Below are 18471 nucleotides of genomic sequence, written 5' to 3'. Positions count from 1 at the left end.
TTTTCTGTTTACAGTTAATGAAGCGTTAATGAAGATTAGAATATTACATCAGACAAATAAAAGCTATTTTTAACACAGGGGCTTAATTAAAAGTGTGATTTATACCCCTTTTTAAATGTTATTTTCATAAAGTATTTTTAATCTGTATTTTGTGCCACCCTTATCAGCAACAGTATACATCAAGAAACAGCATGTTTAAGGTCTAATTGCAGAATCTGAATTGAATTTAACTCCAGACTCTGGCTAGGCCGTTTCAGATATTATCCGAAAATAAATTTAGTTTGGTAATCTAAAAATATTCAAGTGTGACAACAAAGCAAAAACAAAATAAATTTTAAGGGGCAAATACTTTTTCACAGCACTGTACCTTGTGTCTGTAAAAGGTTTATTAAAGGGCTTCTCCCAGCAATTTTTTCACCACAAAATGAATATAAATTAACATGTATCTAAAAGTTTGACACTTTTTCTGAAGGTGAAAAAAGTTCTCTTTACTATAAATGAAAAATGAAATCCTGCATTGCTACCACAGTAGTGCTTAGTAAGCACTGGAACCAGTTTGGTGGAAAAGTTCCCTTTGCTCATTCATCCTTTCCCACTCCTATTTCGCTCCAAGGCATTGCCTAATATCCAAATTTACTTCCATGTTTTTACCAGAGTACTTACTGTTGTATATCCATTTCAATAGATTGACTACATAATTTTTAACCCTGAAAGATTTAGGTTTGTAGTAATTTTTTAATTTCACCCACGTTTCTTCTGACAGGAAGTAATATTAACATGTTGGAGTGGCCCGGCCATAGTCCTGACTTGAATCTAACAGAGAATCTGTGGAGAAATCTAAAGATTAGGGTGATGGCAGGGAGGCGTTATAGGCTCAAAGCTCATCACCAAAGCTAAATTATCAAAATAAGCTGTGTAAACTTGCAAAAAGATGGACAGCAGTTACAAGAGGGCTTTTATTGTTGTAATGCCATTAAAGATTTTCCATTATGGATTAAGAAGAGTATAGCTAATTTTCAGCATGCCATTTTTAAACAGACAGCTTTTTTTCAAATCCAAAACATTTGCAGTTTTATTTTTTGAAGATGCCTGCCTCACATCGTATCAGAAATTGACCTCTTGGTTGAATGAAAATAATTTTAAAGCTATATCTGCCAGCCTTATGAATAATTATTCTGTTAATAGTGGCTTTAAAAATTATAGAAATTGCTTATTTCAGGGTTCCTATGCAGTCTGAGAAAGTATAGAATATGAATAAAGAATTTCCTGGGACTGTAATTTTGTGGAGGAAAAAACTTGTATCTGAAAAATCTTCGAAGTTTGACATTTAAAAAGCGTGAGGGAACTTAGATGATTGAGCTTTGGTTTTGCATGCTGTTGACTGTTTAGGTAATGCAATGTCAGATGAATGAAATAACTAGTTTTTGCTTCATATTTGCTGATCCATGTTTGACAATGAACACCGACAGAGGCCACTTGAGCAGCACTCTTTCATATTGTTGGTATCATACAGGCGATATCAGTATCTGTATTATTCTGAAGACATTTTAAATAACTGTTTGTGTTACAACAGACTCCACACTAAATCTTTTAACTGCAAACATGGGAAAGAAGATCAGATTTTTTTGTTCTACATTAAATATGTTCCTATTCCTTTGTCTTTCCTACTGTTTGCAGGCACAACATTCCCCCTCCATGGTCAATCTGCCATCCATGTTTGAGAGGAAGTATCACACATTTACCCGGTCAACTACCCACCTCTTCTGACGTTTTTCTTGGTTTTGAACCAACTTCTACCAGCAAGATAAACTCAGAGAAGTGTGTGTGTATGGGTGTGTGTGTGGTTAAATCAGCACAGTTGCAGGGCCAACTTTTTCATGCTGAAGCTCTGAATGGTCTTTCCACATGTAGGAAGCTGTATTTGACAGTATTTTGGAGATAAAACTTGCAGTAAGGACATACTGATATTTGCCAGTATCAGAATTGTCATGTTCTCAGTTTTCCCATTAGCAGAACAGGATGAAAACAATAAATCAACTGTTCTGAATCCTGATGCAGGTTATTGATGTTGCTTGTATTAGTAACTTCTAGCTGGAATGGAACTTTGTCATACTGGGGGCTGCAGGAGAGGGACAGCAAAGACTGGAAAGGTTCCTGGCAGAATAAAAAAAATGAAGGAGACTCTTTTTGTTACTTTTTGCTGATGTCCTACATTAAGTTGGACTACTTCTGTTTATCTGATGGGTCATTTTTCCCATTCCTGACATTTGCTTTTATAGTGACATGCTGACATTAAATGTACAGCAGGAGTACATATTTGTTCATGACCTTTCACAGGATGTCTCTGGAATCTGGAATATTGATTTGTTAATGTAATGTTGATTTCAAAGATGATGCTTTTCTATTTAACCAATTAATGTTCAACTCTTCCTGAAATGACAAAGTTTAGTCAATTTTTCTCTTGCCAATTTTTTTTGGACAAACTTTTATATTAACAGACACCTTCTTATTTTTAGTGGGGAAGAGGTGGTTTTACGTTTAACTACAGTTGTTTTATTTGGCCTATCCTGATGTAAACTTAATATAGTTTACAGCTTTTATAAAGCTATTTTAACACTCGAGATTGGGAAGAATAAAGCCTTCTTTAATGTATGCCTTCTTTAATGAATGCACATTATCATCTGCAGTGTGTAGGGGTGTTATATCAGTGTACATATTTTTTATGAATAGTTAGACTGTGGACGATCTTTTGATGCTATTTATGTTCATTCCTATTTGTCTGTCATTTTGTATTACTGTTTATTTTGTCACTAGTTGTTTTATCTCCATATTAAATGCACTTAAACATGGCTTTTTCCCCTTTGTGTATGTCTTTTGTAACCAGGCCATGAAAAGAAATATTAATAATTTAAATTTGTTGGGGTGCTGACTAAATATGGCAAATCACTGGTGTAAAAATAAACTTCTTTCTCCTCTTCATTGTTGGAAAAAGGTTTTAAATGTTTGAGTGTGCTGACGTTTTGAATATACATGATCAGAAGTTAGTTTATATATTGCAGAAAATATTTAAATTAAGCTAAATGTTAGAAAAGGGCATCCAGATGTGTTTCCACAACATGTGTACCCAACATGTTCATGTGAAAAAACAGTGAAACCCCATTAAGTTTGTGCCGCTCAAGGTGGCAGCAGGTTGCACTAGCTCTGTTACTCTTCATTCTGATACATTTTTTTTAGAACCCAAATTCCTCTTCTGGTGCATTAAATAGATTTTTTTTTCTTTGGACAATTATCCTGTACAGTATTGGATACTGTGCAGCTGGAAGGATTTTTGCTGATACTTTATTACTTTTGGACATTTGTTATGATGCATCACCATGGCAACAGGGCTGCAACTGGGAGCAGCTGATTCATATCTGAAAAGCTCACATAATACTTCAAACTACAACCCCAATCCCTGATGAGTTGAAAAGGAGGCACCATGGATGCAGAGTATTAGTAAAGAGAAGGAGGAAGTTCAAACCATCTCTTCCATCGATCATGATGGGCAATGTGAGATCGTGTTTCACTGAGACATGGCTGCAGGATCATATTCCTGACTCCAGCGTCTCTCTATCAGGCTTTCTGACCATACAAGCAGACGAGTTTAAAGAGGAGCGGCAAACGAGGTGGACTGGCAGTACTTGTGAACAACACTTGGTGTAATCCTGGACATGTTACTGTGAAGAGATGTATGGTCAGGGATGAAAAAGATCACAGGCTTCAAGCAGGACGATCAGACCGATGGACGTCTGGACAGAACCAATGAAATGAACACATTCCTTAATCGGTTCAATTCAGAAGCAAGCTCACCATCCTCCTTTCCTGCTCACAGCCAGACATCCCACCCTCCTTTGACCCACAGATTTCCTGTCACACCTCAAATGTTTTATCTTCCACCTTAACCATAGACCCTTCTTCTTGTCTTCATGAGACTGTTGTACAACAGAGTCTTCTGTCAAAGGCTTCTTCGGATCTGCTGTAAGACAGACCTCTACAGGAGATTGTTGAGAAACCCTCAACAATCTCCTGTATCAATGACTACCTGACAAACGGACCACAGCTTGTGAGACTGAGATCCTTCCTGTCCACAGCCATCAGCATCTACAACGGTTCTTTGAAAAAGCCTGCATAATATGAGCTACAACATCAATTAATTTCACTTTGGGATGAATAAAGTATTTTTGAATTTGAATTAAATTAAATATTCAGTTTTCATTAAAAATTCACATACAGTACAGACCAAATGTTTGGATGCACCTTCTCATTCAAAGAGTTGTCTTTATTTTCATGACTATGAATATTGTAGCTTCACATTAAAGGCATCAAAAGTATGAATTAACACACGTTGAATTATATACTGAACAAAAAAGTGGTTCTTCAAAGTAGCCACCTTTTGCTTTGATTACTGCTCCGCACACTCTTGGCATTCTGTTGATGAGCTTCAAGAGGTAGTCACCTGAAATGGTTTTCACTTCACAGGTGTGCCCTGTCAGGTTTAATAAGTGGGATTTCAAGCCTTATAAATGGGGTTGGGACTATCAGTTGTGTTGTGCAGGAGGTGGACACAGCTGATAGTCCTACTGAATAGACATAGAATTTGTATTATGGCAAGAAAAAAGCAGCTTAAGTAAAGAAAAAAGAGGGGCCATCATTACTTTAAGAAATGAAGGTCAGTCAGTCTGAACAATTGGGAAAACTTTGAAAGTGTCCCCAAGTCCAGTCGCAAAAACCATCAAGCACTACAAAGAAACTGGCTCACATGAGGAACGCCCCAGGACGGGAAGACCAAGGGTCACCTTTGCTGCAGACAATAAGTTCATCTGAGTCACCAGCCTAAGAAATCATGGGTTAACAGCAGCTCAGATTAGACAACAGGTCAATGCCACACAGAGTTCTAGCAGCAGACACATCTCTAGAACTGTTAAAAAAAAATCAATATAAGGAAAAAATATATAACCACCCAGCATCGGAAAGCATTGCTCATCCATCTAGAAATCATTTTGAGTGAAATTTTCACTCCTCTAAATGGTTCCAGTGTCTTAATTGTCTTCACTGACTTTCGGGTCTCTCCAGCCTCTAAATGTCTGGGTCCACCCTATTATCAGTCTATAAATCACTTCCCCTTACGGAGCTTTCAACCAAAATGATCTTTTTACAATGTGTAAGGTGAATCCAGGTTGATCTCTCAGCTATTTTACTGCCCTTGCAGTGGTTAATAACTAATATGGATCCTCTCACTTAGGTGAAATACCAATGCTTCTTCTTTACACTCCTTATTAACACCCAGTCTCCTGGTTTCACTAGTTAGTTTTCCTGCTGGGAAATAGAACATTCCTCATAGCTTAAATTTATTTCTGTTGGTTTCTAACATACTCCTCATATAATCAACTAGGTTAGCTTCTTCATCTAACTCCCACTTATTTTTTAACTGTGGTAATCTGTATGGTCTTCCAAATAACATTTCATAGGGTGTTAGCCCTGAAGTGCTTGTAATGTTTAGTTGGAAATAGTTCTATCCATTTAGAAAATGCATCTATAATGACTAAACAAAACGTTTTCCCTTCACTGTGATTTAACTCAATAAAATCCATATGAATTGTTTGAAAAGGGTATCTTAGTTTTGAAAATTGTCCCCTTCGTTGTCTTAAATTCCCTTGTGGATAATGTTCTACACATGCTAAACATGTTTTACAAAAATTTTTAATAAGAATTATTTAGAATTTAATCAATATGTTATATAATATTAATATATCTGTCCTACTATTCCCCAATGTTGAGACATTATGAAACACGATGGCTCAAATATTGCTTCCATTTATAGGTTCTTTGGTAGGACAGGTTTATTATCTGGTCAAATATAGTTTTCATCTTTTAATGCAGCTCCATGTTTTTTCCACATTGCTATCTCCTGTAGTGAGCTTTGTTGTTGCATCTTTTCTAACACTATCCATTGTCACCAATGCATATCCTGTTTGTGTCTTCTCCCTCTCATCTTTTTAGAGAAATCATTCACATAAACTATTTCGTGATCCTGCAAATCACTTCTAATTTTTTTTCTTCTTTTTTTTTTTTTCCTAATTCTGCAGTATTAATGCTGAAACTGCATGGGAAACTCTTAAGATTAAAAGGTGAAACAACACTATTGCAGCACTGCAACTGTCATTTTAGGCTGCAATTACAACTCTCATAATATGGTTGCACACACGCAACACTATCTAGTTTTGAAAAGAAATAGGCTTTTATTTTCATTTTATCTCCGTGTTGTTGAACCAGAACTGAAGTCATAAAATGTCCCTTGCAATCTACCATCTGAACAAACGGTTTACTATAATCTGGTAATGCTAAAGCAGTACTGGAAACTAGAACTTGTTTTATGTTGGTAAATGCTTCTTCAGCTTCTACACTCCATTTCAGTTCAGACGTCATTTTCAGCTCTTCCTCATACATTAATTTAATTAATGGAGCTACTATTTCTGCATAATTTGGCACCCAGTTTCTACAATAATTAGTTAGTCCAAGGAATGACATCATTTGCTTTTTTGTTACTGGTTTTAGAACTTGTAATATTGCAGTCTTTCTTTCTTCTACAATTGTGCGTCCCCCTGCGCTAAAATTATGACCTAAGTATTTAACCTCATTTTTACACAACTGAAGTTTTTTTTTTAACTAACTTTGTGTCCCTTGCAGTTATTAAACCCTTTATTACTGGTTTTATTCCTTCACGAGCATCATATTTCAAAGGGTATTGTTTTACACTGGGCCTGTATTCTGTTTTTGCTCTAATCTGAACAGGTAATGCTCCTTTACTAAACCCACTAAGACCCTACTAAAACCTCAGTAGGGTCTGTTGACCATAATTTATCAGGGACTTCATTCAAAAACTGTTCCTCCTGTTCAGTAAGGAATATTTCTCATTGTTGTTTTGTATGCAAATGTATCCCTTCCTGTACTGTCACTGTCCAGAATAATGGCTTCCTAGTTAATCCTGTGGATGCACTAGTTTCTGTATTCATTGTTGTTGCAAGCCAGTCCGTGGCATTTTTTCCCCTCTGCATAATTCTTCCCATGTCCTGCCACTTAAGTTCTTTATCCTTGAATAAAGATATGTGTGGAGTTGTCCACATTTTATAGAGCTTCTTAGTGTCTTCCGCTAACACTATTTCAGCAACTGACGTACTTTTCCCATCTGCATAAACATAAGTTACCATGACTTTTGTATGGGTTACTCTAGTTAATGCTTCTTCATAAGTTTTATCTGGTCCAGGAGTATTTTTATACCACATGGTAATATGTAGATCATCTGGTGTCATTTGATCTTGTAGTCGAGTTATGACATTTCTTCCTTCCGTTAGTAAAGCTTTCCCTACATCTAGGGGTGGCTTATTTGGAACATCCAGTGAATAGTGGTAATAAGGTGGTCCCATTCCTTTTAACACGAAATAATCTCCTTGGCTGAGTTCTGCTTTTCTCTTTACTACAATATGTCCTTCTGAGGTTGGAATTAATGCTAACCCCAGATGTAGTAATCCATCTCGTCCCAATAGATTCACCGGACACTCAGGGAACATTAGAATAGATAGCTGACATGACTGTTCATTGGGATCTCTTATCCAAACTGGTTCAGACTCACAGACTTGTGTCAATTTCCCACTAGCTGACCTTACTGTTATTTGCTGATCACTAAGTCTGGAATTTGGGATTGTTTCTCTACAGGTGGTCCTGCATGCTCCAGTATCACAAAGAAAAGTAATTGATTTTCCATTCAACAGTAAGGTAACTTCAGGTTTTATGCTATCTAGGGAGAGAAGGTCCTGGAAATTTAGGAGGATATCCTGCCCCTGTGTTTTTAGGTTTTTGTTTTCATTGGTGTCTGAGGTACTAGGAACAATTTCACTTGTTATCTGTCCTAGTCATGCTGAATCATTATTTCTCCATTCAGGACAATCTCTGGCCAGATGTCCTTCTTTCCCACAACACCAGCATCCTGAGGTGTATTGTCTGTAACTTCCTCTACTCACTCCCCCTCTCTGACACCTGCAGTTTTGTCCTCTGCCTCTAACTTTTTCTCTTCCTCTGTTGCTTTGATAATAAATCTGCTCTTCTTGATGGAAAAAGGTGTTGACTATCTTTTTTTGTTTTTTATCCTTCATTACGTTTTCTGCTCTATGAAACAATAATTGTTTCGTACAATTTTCTTCTCCCTTTTTTTTCTATTCCTCCTTACGCTTCTTTACTCCTTCCTCTCTCCTTTTAGCTACTTTTAACCAATAATCTACATCCTCATAACCTTCTTTTTCCATTTTTCTTGGGTCATGCTTTGTTTTTTCAATTATTGCATCCTGTAGATTGACAAATTTTTTAGAGTTTAAATGACCATCATAATGATATGTGGTTATCCATTTATCTAAATATTTTAATTTACTCGGATCTTGTGCTTCTATGAACTTCCAATCTTTGCATTGTAGTTCGTTTTTCAATTTATTTTTACTAGCCCCTTTTCCCATGTTTTTTTTATTATTTTAATGTTAGTCCAGTATCTCAATACCTAGGGTATTCTAAATACTGGATTATTCTGCTCAGTAGGGTGACAGAAAAATCTCCTTTTGTGGTAATTCTCACTTCAACTCTTTCGAGTGGAGAATTCTTGCCTTTGCTTCCACAAAAGTTAGTCACTTTCAATCCTACTGCTTTTGGTATGAGGCAAAACCTAGTGGTTTAAATCCTCCATTCATTTCTCACATACACACATTTAAACGCGGATTTTACTTAGTATTTTTTTGTTGTTGTTTAAAATACTTAAACACAGACTCCGCCGTTCTGGAAACACGGAATTTTAGTATTACTTTCTTAATACTTAAGAGGACTCTGTCGTCCCCTATAACCTCGGAATTTTCAGTATTTTCCCTAATACTTTAAGCAGAACTCCGGCGCACTGCTGTTACCTGTTAGTGCCTAGGTTTACAGGGTTTGTTTCCTTTACGCAATGACCCCCAGTCATTCGTCACACTTTTGTTTTAAATCCAGATTCAACTCACCACTTTGTCCTCTCCTCTCTCTCTCAGAGTTCCGTCAGCCGTCAGACTCCAGCGGGCGGGCCGAAATCCAGTCCCGGAAAGGGTCTGTGTGTCTTCCTGTTGAAAACAGTCGTGCGCACGGTCTTTTCCTGGAGTCTACCGACCTGCTGGAACCATCAGGCGTAGTTGGAATCCGGCTCTCGAAGGACCAAATTATTGTCAGGTTTAACCAACCTAACAATACTTATAACAACACAAAAAGAAAAGAGAGACAAAGTATTAGTTCCTTTTACTCGCTTTGCGAGGAGAAACGGTCAAGATATGCTCAGTTACAGATCTCGCACCGCTCTGAACAGCATCTGTCCGCCTCCTCTTTTTATTGTCTTTCGGGGGTCCCTAGTTTACAAAAACATTGTTCTCTAAAGGATGGGGGAAAACAACAACTGCATCGTAAACAGGTCATAAACAGCTTTATCTTTTAACAACACATTTCCCACAGTCTCCTCCAACTTGTAGGGTCAGTTGTGCCTTTTGTTGAGTGTAATCAGCCTTCATCTTTATGACCTCCTCAACTGGACTGCTTCCTTCTCTGCTAGTTCAGCTCCTATTTATGATCTTTGCCTGCAGACAAACTCATCACATCCTTTCTCACACATATATCATGAAAAGTTATATAATCAAATAGTCAAGTTAATAAATAGGAGAAACTATAAGACAAATCTTTATTCAATTATTCCAACATAAATGGTAAATGGATTGAACTTATATAGTGCTTTTCCAGTCATACAGACCGCTCAAAGCGCTTTACACTAGAGCCACATTCACCCAATTGCACTCACTAACGCTCACACATTCATACACCGATACGCAGATCGGTAGGCAACTTGAGGTTAAGTGCCTTGCCCAGGGGCACATCGACCTATGGTAGGAGGAAGCTGAAATCGAACCCACAACCTTCTGATTGCAAGATGACTACTCTTCCTACTGAGCCACAGTCGCCTCTATCCTGTATCTTGGGGTCTTGCTCAAAAATTGAGCAAGACCCCAAGATACCAGTTGAGGTGGCTCGGGTATTTGGTTAGGATGCCTCCTGGACGTCTCCCTGGTGATGTGTTCTGGGCACGTCCCACTGCGAGGAGGCCCAGAGGAAGACCCAGGACACACTGGAGGGACTATGTTTCTCGGCTGGGCTGGGAATGCCTTGGGATTCCCCCGGACGAGCTGGCCCAGTGGCTGGGAAGAGGGAAGTCCGGGTCTCTCTTCTTAGGCTGCTGGCCCCTCGACTCGACCCCGGATAAGCGGAAGAAGGTGGATGGATGAATGGACATGGAAAGTTAATCTAATCACTAAACCCTAATAAATGCCTAAACTGGGTGACAAGTTAGTGCTTAAAGAATGATCTCGACTTGATTGACACTGGAAGTGTAATTTTATAATTACACTAAATCCACTAAAGTGTGATTATTCTGAAACTCTGATCCATGTGGTTTTTTATTGCATAGTAAAAACCTTAGTGTTCCCTTATTAGGCAGGTTGGCATAATTCAGTGACCGGGGTACTTTCAAGATGGAGCTCCAACTGTTGGTTCCTGGCAGATGTCATTACAAAGACAATCCAAATCAATTCCTATAAGGAATTAGCTTACAGGTAGAAATTTTGAACAATGACAACATTTTCTTTGATGAGCCACTTTAATAAAACTCCTTCCAAGATATTTATGATTCAATTAATACATAGACTGCTGTTGGATATTGCTGTGAAAATGCTTTTATGTCTGTCACGTCCTTTAATGCATTTGCTTTTACAGCCGACCAAACATGTCTGCTTTCATTTACAATTTTGACGTAACATGAGACCATTGTGACATCCTTCCAGGCAGCCGGATGACATATCCGCCTGACCTAATTTAAACCCTCAAGCATAACTCTGTCAAATGCTGTTTAATGCTCACACTCACTATTTTGAGTGACCGCCAGATGCTCTGGCAACTGCACATTAGCATTAGTGCACTATTTGTTATACCAGCTCATTTACAGTTAAAACCAGATGTTTACATACACATCATACAAGTATGAAAAGTAAAGATCCCCAAAATTATTTCTTTTTGTTTAATGACAGTTTTGTTTTTGCTTTGATTTGACTTTTGTCAGAAGTTTGCATTTATTTCCTTAGTATTTTTGGCAGAATAACATTTCTGCCCTTGACTCGGGTCAGACGTTTACGGTATCCTCTGCTGGAATTTTGACCCATTCAACCCATATCAGTAGTGGACTAGTTTCACTGTGGGTAATGACTCTTACCAGCTTCAGACAGCAATTTCAGTAGGTTTTTTGCTTTTGTTCTGAGGTTGATGAACTCATTCTGTGCCAAAACACATTCATCAACACAGAACTTTCTGAATGTTATGATGGCTAGATATTCTCTTGCTATTTATACTTTCTCATAATTGTTTGAACTGATAAGCGTGGCATGTCGAGCATCTCAAAATGATACCCAAGGATGAATCAGAGTGAGGTGCACAATTCTTTCTGATGCAGTTGAGGGTCCTTTAGATTTTTCCATGAAATCACAAGGAATCAGTGTGTTTAAAGTACATCCATAGATGTGCCTACATTTAACTAAGATAGGGTGAAAAAACCAAGATGCTTGCAAATCCATGACATCTTCATCAAATTGTTTAAAGGGAAAGTAATCTTAGTGTATTTAAAGTGCTAAATTTAGAGAAAGTGATTAATAAATAATTCTCTCGATATTCAGGCATTTAGCAAATTATTTTGGAAAAAGTAACTGACCTTAAACAGGAAATGCCTAATTTGATTTCATTTTAAACAGTGGTTTAAAAAAAGGTGTCTTGTAAACCCTTGAGGCACCTTTATATTGACATACACTTTTTACCCTTGTGTCCCAAAACACTTTTTACACTTTCACTGCATCAAATCTTTTCAACAACTTCAGACCTATTCCTAAATCTAAAATGTTTCTAATTTTTAAAAAAATATTTTCTGTTTTTATACCTTTTTTGTCGAAAACACCCTGACTTTTTGAAGGGAAAAAACACTAAATATTTTCCAAAATATTGCATATTTTTTTACGTTCACAGCATATAATCTTTTAATACCTGCAGACTAAACCACAGATATTAAGCTTTTTATTTTCTACATATGAATTCTTTTAGGATTTTTTCCATGCATTCATGACCTAAAGCATAAATCACAGATTATGGTGCGTTTTACAGGTCATCACACCTAAAACCAGTTTTCCCTGTAGTTTAAAAGTTGAGGCTTAGATTATTTTGATGCCCATGGGAAATGTATTATAAAGTACCAAGATTACAGTGCATCAAAAATTGGTGATTATAATAGGAGTCAATAGGACCAAATCGGTACGAAAGAGTGTATAGCTCTTATTTTGCATACCCTGCAATCAAAAGTAAAGGAAATCTTGGCCAAGTTTCATAAAACTGACTGAGATATTGAGATTATAAAAAAAAGCACAAAGTACATATTTCATACCCCAAGGTCCCTCAAGGATTAAACAGAGTATGTAAATACTTCTACTGAAGATACTCATTGCTGGTCTGCATGTGGACCAAATTATCTCTTGACTGGATCATTCGTTCTCTAGTGTATTCTCTTGCTGCTTCATTGTTCTCACTAGTGTCTATAGAGGTTTTTATTCTTTCTCATTCAGAGGAAAAGGGCAGACCACAGGGTTAGAGTGGCCAATGGCTTCTTCAGCTTCAGGACCAAAGTCCAAACCTACCAACTTTAAGATGACCACTTCACCACTGAGCTACAGCTGCCCCCAGCTGCATTCATGCATCTCATTCACAAAACTGAGTGACTTACTAAACTTTGCCACTACTTAAAACTTGGATTAAAAAAAATTATCTTGACTGAGTTAATGCACCGGGTACAGGGGTTGGACAATGAAACTAAAACACCTGGTTTTAGACCACAATAATTTATTAGCATGGTGTAGGGCCTCCTTTTGCGGCCAATACAGCGTCAATTCATCTTGGGAATGACATATACAAGTCCTGCACAGTGGTCAGAGGGATTTTAAGCCATTCTTCTTGCAGGATAGTGGCCAGGTCACTGTGTGATACTGGTGAAGGAAAACGTTTCCTGACTCGCTCCTCCAAAACACCCCAAAGTGTCTCAATAATATTTAGATCTGGTGACTGTGCAGGCCATGGGAGATGTTCAACTTCACTTTCATGTTCATCAAACCAATCTTTCACCAGTCTTACTGTGTGTATTGGTGCATTGTCATCCTGATACACGGCACCGCCTTCAGGATACAATGTTTGAACCATTGGATGCACATGGTCCTCAAGAATGGCTCGGTAGTCCTTGGCAGTGACGCGCCCATCTAGCACAAGTATTGGGCCAAGGGAATGCCATGATATGGCAGCCCAAACCATCACTGATCCACCCCCATGCTTCACTCTGGACATGCAACAGTCTGGGTGGTACGCTTCTTTGGGGCTTCTCCACACCGTAACTCTCCTGGATGTGGGGAAAACAGTAAAGGTGGACTCATCAGAGAACAATACATGTTTCACATTGTCCATAGCCTAAGATTTGTGCTCCTTGCACCATTGAAACCGATGTTTGGCATTGGCATGAGTGACCAAAGGTTTGGCTATAGCAGCCCGGCCGTGTATATTGACCCTGTGGAGCTCCAGACGGACAGTTCTGGTGGAAACAGGAGAGTTGAGGTGCACATTTAATTCTGCCGTGATTTGGGCAGCCGTGGTTTTATGTTTTTTGGATACAATCCAGGTTAGCACCCGAACATCCCTTTCAGACAGCTTCCTCTTGCGTCCACAGTTAATCCTGTTGGATGTGGTTCGTCCTTCTTGGTGGTATGCTGACATTACCCTGGATACCGTGGCTCTTGATACATCACAAAGACTTGCTGTCTTGGTCACAGATGCGCCAGCAAGACGTGCACAAACAATTTGTCCTCTTTTGTACTCTGGTATGTCACCCATAATGTTGTGTGCATTTAAATATTTTGAGCAAAACTGTGCTCTTACCCTGCTAATTGAACCTTCACACTCTGCTCTTACTGGTGCAATGTGCAATCAATGAAGACTGGCTACCAGGCTGGTCCAATTTAGCCATGAAACCTCCCACACTAAAATGACAGGTGTTCCAGTTTCATTGTCCAACCCCTGTACTTTGCAGCCCTTTGCTGGATGCCATCAGCTTAACTCTAATCACATTTGCTAACCTTGAGAGGGTCTACTGCCTCACAATGAGGCAAGGTGTGTTTTGTATAAGAAGCCTTTCATTTTAGCCACATTAATGTCTCGCATGTCATTGCATAGGGAGTTGATTCCTGCTTTGTCCGTTTCAAATACAATCCTTTCAAAGCTTCGAGAGATAATCTATGTCTCCTGGATATATATGACAAGCCAGGCAGCCAGCCACTGGAGGTGGGCTGCCATGCAGGCCTGAGGCCAAAGGAGGCTGGGGAATAGCCATAACTAAAAGGCACCTCTTCACAAAGGACACTCCACTCGTTTTATATTTGCCTTTGACTACACTTCAAAGTGCTTCTGAGTGGCTGTTTAAGAGTGAAACAAAAAGGGAGAATAGCTTTAAAGAGGATGAAGGGGGGCTGAAGCCTGAGCTGTAGGACTGTGCTGAATCCAACCTGCCATCATCAGTTCAAAAGGAAACAAACATAGTAAGAGCACCTGTTGATGCATAATTTAACTACTTGTTATGATAGAAAAGTCTAGTTTACATAGATATGATGTGCATGGAATGACTAAGACATAAGTACATTCTCTTCACAAAAGAACTGCCTAAGAGAGAAATAAAGATGTGCTCTTCTCTTTTGAAGGCTCTTACAACAGAGAGAGGCTTTCATGTTTGATAAAAGTTAGTTTTGCTAACACATGACCAAAGATCTTTCCTAATAGTAAGAAATCCAGGCAGAAAATGAAACATTTTTGGGAACTAAAATGTTTGCTCACATATTCTCTCCTTAATTCCAGGGAGAGTCCTGATTCAGTAGTTGTCAAATTAAATCTGACATTCTTTCATGTCCAACCCTTGACCTTGAATATGGGATGTAGATAGTGACTCCAAGAACAATATTTTTGATACAAACAAGACTGGCATACTGGTTTTTGTATAGTCTGTTAGTGTAAACACCTAGTCTGTTAAAGTCTATGATGACAGTGAAAGTTGTGTAGTCTCTCCCCCACCTAAAAGATCTGCTTTACATTCTACTTTTTGAAACTCTAGAAACTAGAAAACCTGCTGTTTAAGAGCAAAGATCTGATCTTCAAGAACAACAAAACTAGCCTCAAAACCCAAATATCCCAGTAAACTGAAAAACCATAAAATACAAATATGCAGTGATTTTCAAAAATATTCACACCCCTTGAAATTGACCGCATTCTGTTATGACTCACACTGTGTATGCTATTGTGATTTTATTTGTTAGACATACATGAAGAAACTGTAAAGTAGAATCAAAATGAAAAATATTTTTTACTTTTTTTCACAAGTTAAAATCTGCCAACTTTTGCTCTGTGTCTTGTCTTCTTTCAGGGCCTCTCCAGAATTTTGAATTAGGAATCTTGTCAGCTGGTCTCTCAACGCAATTGATCAGATTTTTTTGACAGGAAAACACGGTAAGTGAGAGCCCTCTTGTCCAGATGGAACATTCTCCTCCGGATACACAATGGACTCCTGGCAGAAGCGGAGGATTATGTGTCTGACAATGATGTCAGTGGAGGATGTGGAAGATGTGTACATAATTGGATTTCTGATAACAGTATTTCTGCTTTTCGGAGTTTGCGGTTACCTGGCATATCGTGAAATTTGGGAAACGTTGGCAGCAATTCTGGCCATCGCAAGGCTGCCCGGCTTATACGAAGGGATCTGCAGAGCTATCAAGACTCAGACTGAAATGTTAAGGGAGCAAAATTGCAAACTTGATGTGATCCTACAAGATCACAGGCTGGCTGTGGTTCCTGGACTCAGAGATAAATCTTGGAGAAGTTGTATGCTCGGATCTGGCGAAAGACCAGGAATTTGGCTGTTTGGATTCGCCATTGAGAAGCACCAGCAAGACTCTCAAGGCTGACTGAAAATTAACAGTCAGCCTGACCCAAAACAATAGTTGTTATCTGAATCTGGCTGCCCTTTGTCACCGGTCCTGTTCATAACTTTTATGGACAGGATTTCCATGCGCCTCCTGCCTCAAGTGGAGGAGTTCATGTATCTTGGAGTCTTGTTCACAAGTGGGGAGTGAATGCAGCGGCAGATCAACAGACAGATCGGTGCGGCTGCCGCAGCAATGGGGGGGATGCTGTGCCATTCCGTTGTGGTGAAAAGAGAGCTGAGCCGAAAAGCGAAGCTCTCGATTTACCGGTCGGTCTACGTTCCTACCCTCACCTAAGACCATGAACTTTGGGTCATGACCGAAAGAATGAGATCCCGGATACAAGCGGCTGAAATGAGCTTCCTCCGCAGGGTGGCCGGGCACTCCCTTAGAAACAGGGTGAGGAGCTCGTCCATCCAGTAGGAGCTCGGAATAGAGCCGCTGCTCCTCCACATCGAGGTGACTCAGGCATCTATACCAGAGGCCTCCTGGACGCCTCCCTTGCGAGGTGTTCCAGGCATGTTCCGCCCGGAGGAGGCCCAGGGGACGACCTAGGACACGCTGGAGGGACTATGTCTCTCGGCTGGCCTGGGAATGCCTTGGGCTCCCCTTGGAGGAACTGGAGGAGGTGTCTGGGGAGAGGGAAGTCTGGGTGTCTCTACTGAGTCTGCTACCCGGTCCCAGATGAAGCAGAAGACGACAAGTACGGGTACAAGTAGAATGTGTATCAAATTTGCTGGCATTAACCCACATCTGTCACAAGTAGTGTCAACATCAGCTCTGATCCTAGGAAGTCTGTTTTTTGACCAATAAAGATAATGGACAATTTTAAAGTGCATCACAATATTTCTGAGGGAATGGAAGCAGAGTGGTTCTCTTTTATAACCGTTTGCCAGGTTTGATCTGATAAATCCTGTCCTGTTTATTATTAGCAGATGCCAGGCTAGTTGTACAATAAGAGTTTTGTAATTTACAGATTCTACTCAGTTTGCTTTTTGTTTTTCACCCTCTAGAACCAGATTCAGAAGTGACTCAGAAGGGAGATAAGGGAAACACTCTGATATGAAGCACACATATCCTCTCATTTGGAAATACCTAAACAACTGTGACCTGTGGATACCAATGTTTTAACTGTTCAAAGAAAGAAAATGTATCTATGCATAGATTGCAAAATGTCATGACTTCAAGTTTCTTTCTTCCAGGATTGGTGTACTTCACAGTTGTGTTAAAAATAATAGCAGTGTGTTTAAAAAAAATATATGTAAAGTTCCAAATCCTAAGAATAATTTTTATTTTCATGCACTACACATTAAATTCTAAATCAAACCATTAAGAAAAATGTATCAGTATTTAATCACGTTACCGAATATGAAGAAAAATGAACACTTAGCAGTGTCTTCATTTTTCTTTACAAACTCAAATATTTTACTGTATAAACTGAAGGTTTTTAGGATTAATCATTCCTATGAATCACTAAACTAATATTTAGTTGTCTAACCACTGTTTCTAAAAACTGTTTTATCTTTGTGTTGTATGGAGCCGATCAATGTCTGGCACCTGTGAACAGGTATTCCAGCCCAAGATGATTTGACAACATTCCAAAATTCCTCTGCATTTCTTGGTTTTGCCTCAGAAACAGCATTTTTGATGTCACTCTAATAGTTTTCAATTGGATTAAAGATTGGGCTGGCCACTACAGCACTTTGATTTTGTTTGTCTGGAACCAAGATGCTAATCACTTACTGGCGTGTTTAGGGTATTTGTCTTGTTGAAACATCCATTTCAAGATTTCCTTTTTGGCGTAAGGCCACATGACCTCTTCATGTATTTTGAAATATGCAAATGATGCTTGAACCACCATGCTTCACTATCTTCAGAGTGTTCTGTGGCTTCAGTTCAGTGTATGGGGGTCATCTGACACACTGTCTGCGGCCATTGAACCCAAATAAAACCATCTTATTGTCATCTGTCCATGAAATGTTTCTTCATTTCTCTTTAAGCCAGTTGATGTATTTTTTTGGGAAATTGTATCCTCTACAATACAACCACAACAGTGGGACTTTGCAGGGGCTTCTTGACAATAGATTAGCTTCACACAGCTTCCTTCTGCCATATGTCGATGTGCCCCTAGGCAAGGCACTTAACCTCAAGTTGCCTACCGATCTGCGTATTGGTGTATGAATGTGTGAGCGTTAGTGAGTGCGATTGGGTGAACGTGGCTCTATTGTAAAGCGCTTTAAGTGGTGTGTATGACTGGAAATGTGGTATATAAGTTCAGTCCATTTAC

General features: G+C 39.0%; 1 protein-coding gene and 1 long non-coding RNA gene across 10 annotated transcripts in view; both read left to right on the top strand.

Moving 5' to 3' along the window:
• ect2 (epithelial cell transforming 2) overlaps positions 1–2849 on the top strand; it is a 53886-nt gene extending 51037 nt beyond the window's left edge. For all 9 annotated transcript variants that reach the window (XM_047375594.1, XM_047375601.1, XM_047375598.1 and 6 more), the window contains one exon: positions 1678–2849. Coding sequence is in view for 2 of the 9 variants with exons in the window: in XM_047375601.1 (XP_047231557.1) it covers positions 1678–1767 (90 nt within the window). In the remaining 7 variants the exon portion in view is untranslated. The remainder of the gene's footprint in view (positions 1–1677) is intronic.
• Positions 2850–14275: 11426 nt separating this feature from the next.
• LOC124874333 lies at positions 14276–18149 on the top strand. The gene is made up of 3 exons (XR_007039771.1): positions 14276–14753; positions 15629–15711; positions 17198–18149. It is a non-coding gene; the product is annotated as an uncharacterized LOC124874333 (long non-coding RNA).
• The last annotated feature ends 322 nt before the right edge of the window (positions 18150–18471 follow it).

The sequence above is a fragment of the Girardinichthys multiradiatus genome, chromosome 9 (assembly GCF_021462225.1).
Source record: "Girardinichthys multiradiatus isolate DD_20200921_A chromosome 9, DD_fGirMul_XY1, whole genome shotgun sequence".
NCBI classification, from domain to species: domain Eukaryota; kingdom Metazoa; phylum Chordata; class Actinopteri; order Cyprinodontiformes; family Goodeidae; genus Girardinichthys; species Girardinichthys multiradiatus.
The sequence above is the reverse complement of the archived record's forward strand: the minus strand, read 5'-3'. Positions and strand labels throughout refer to the sequence as shown.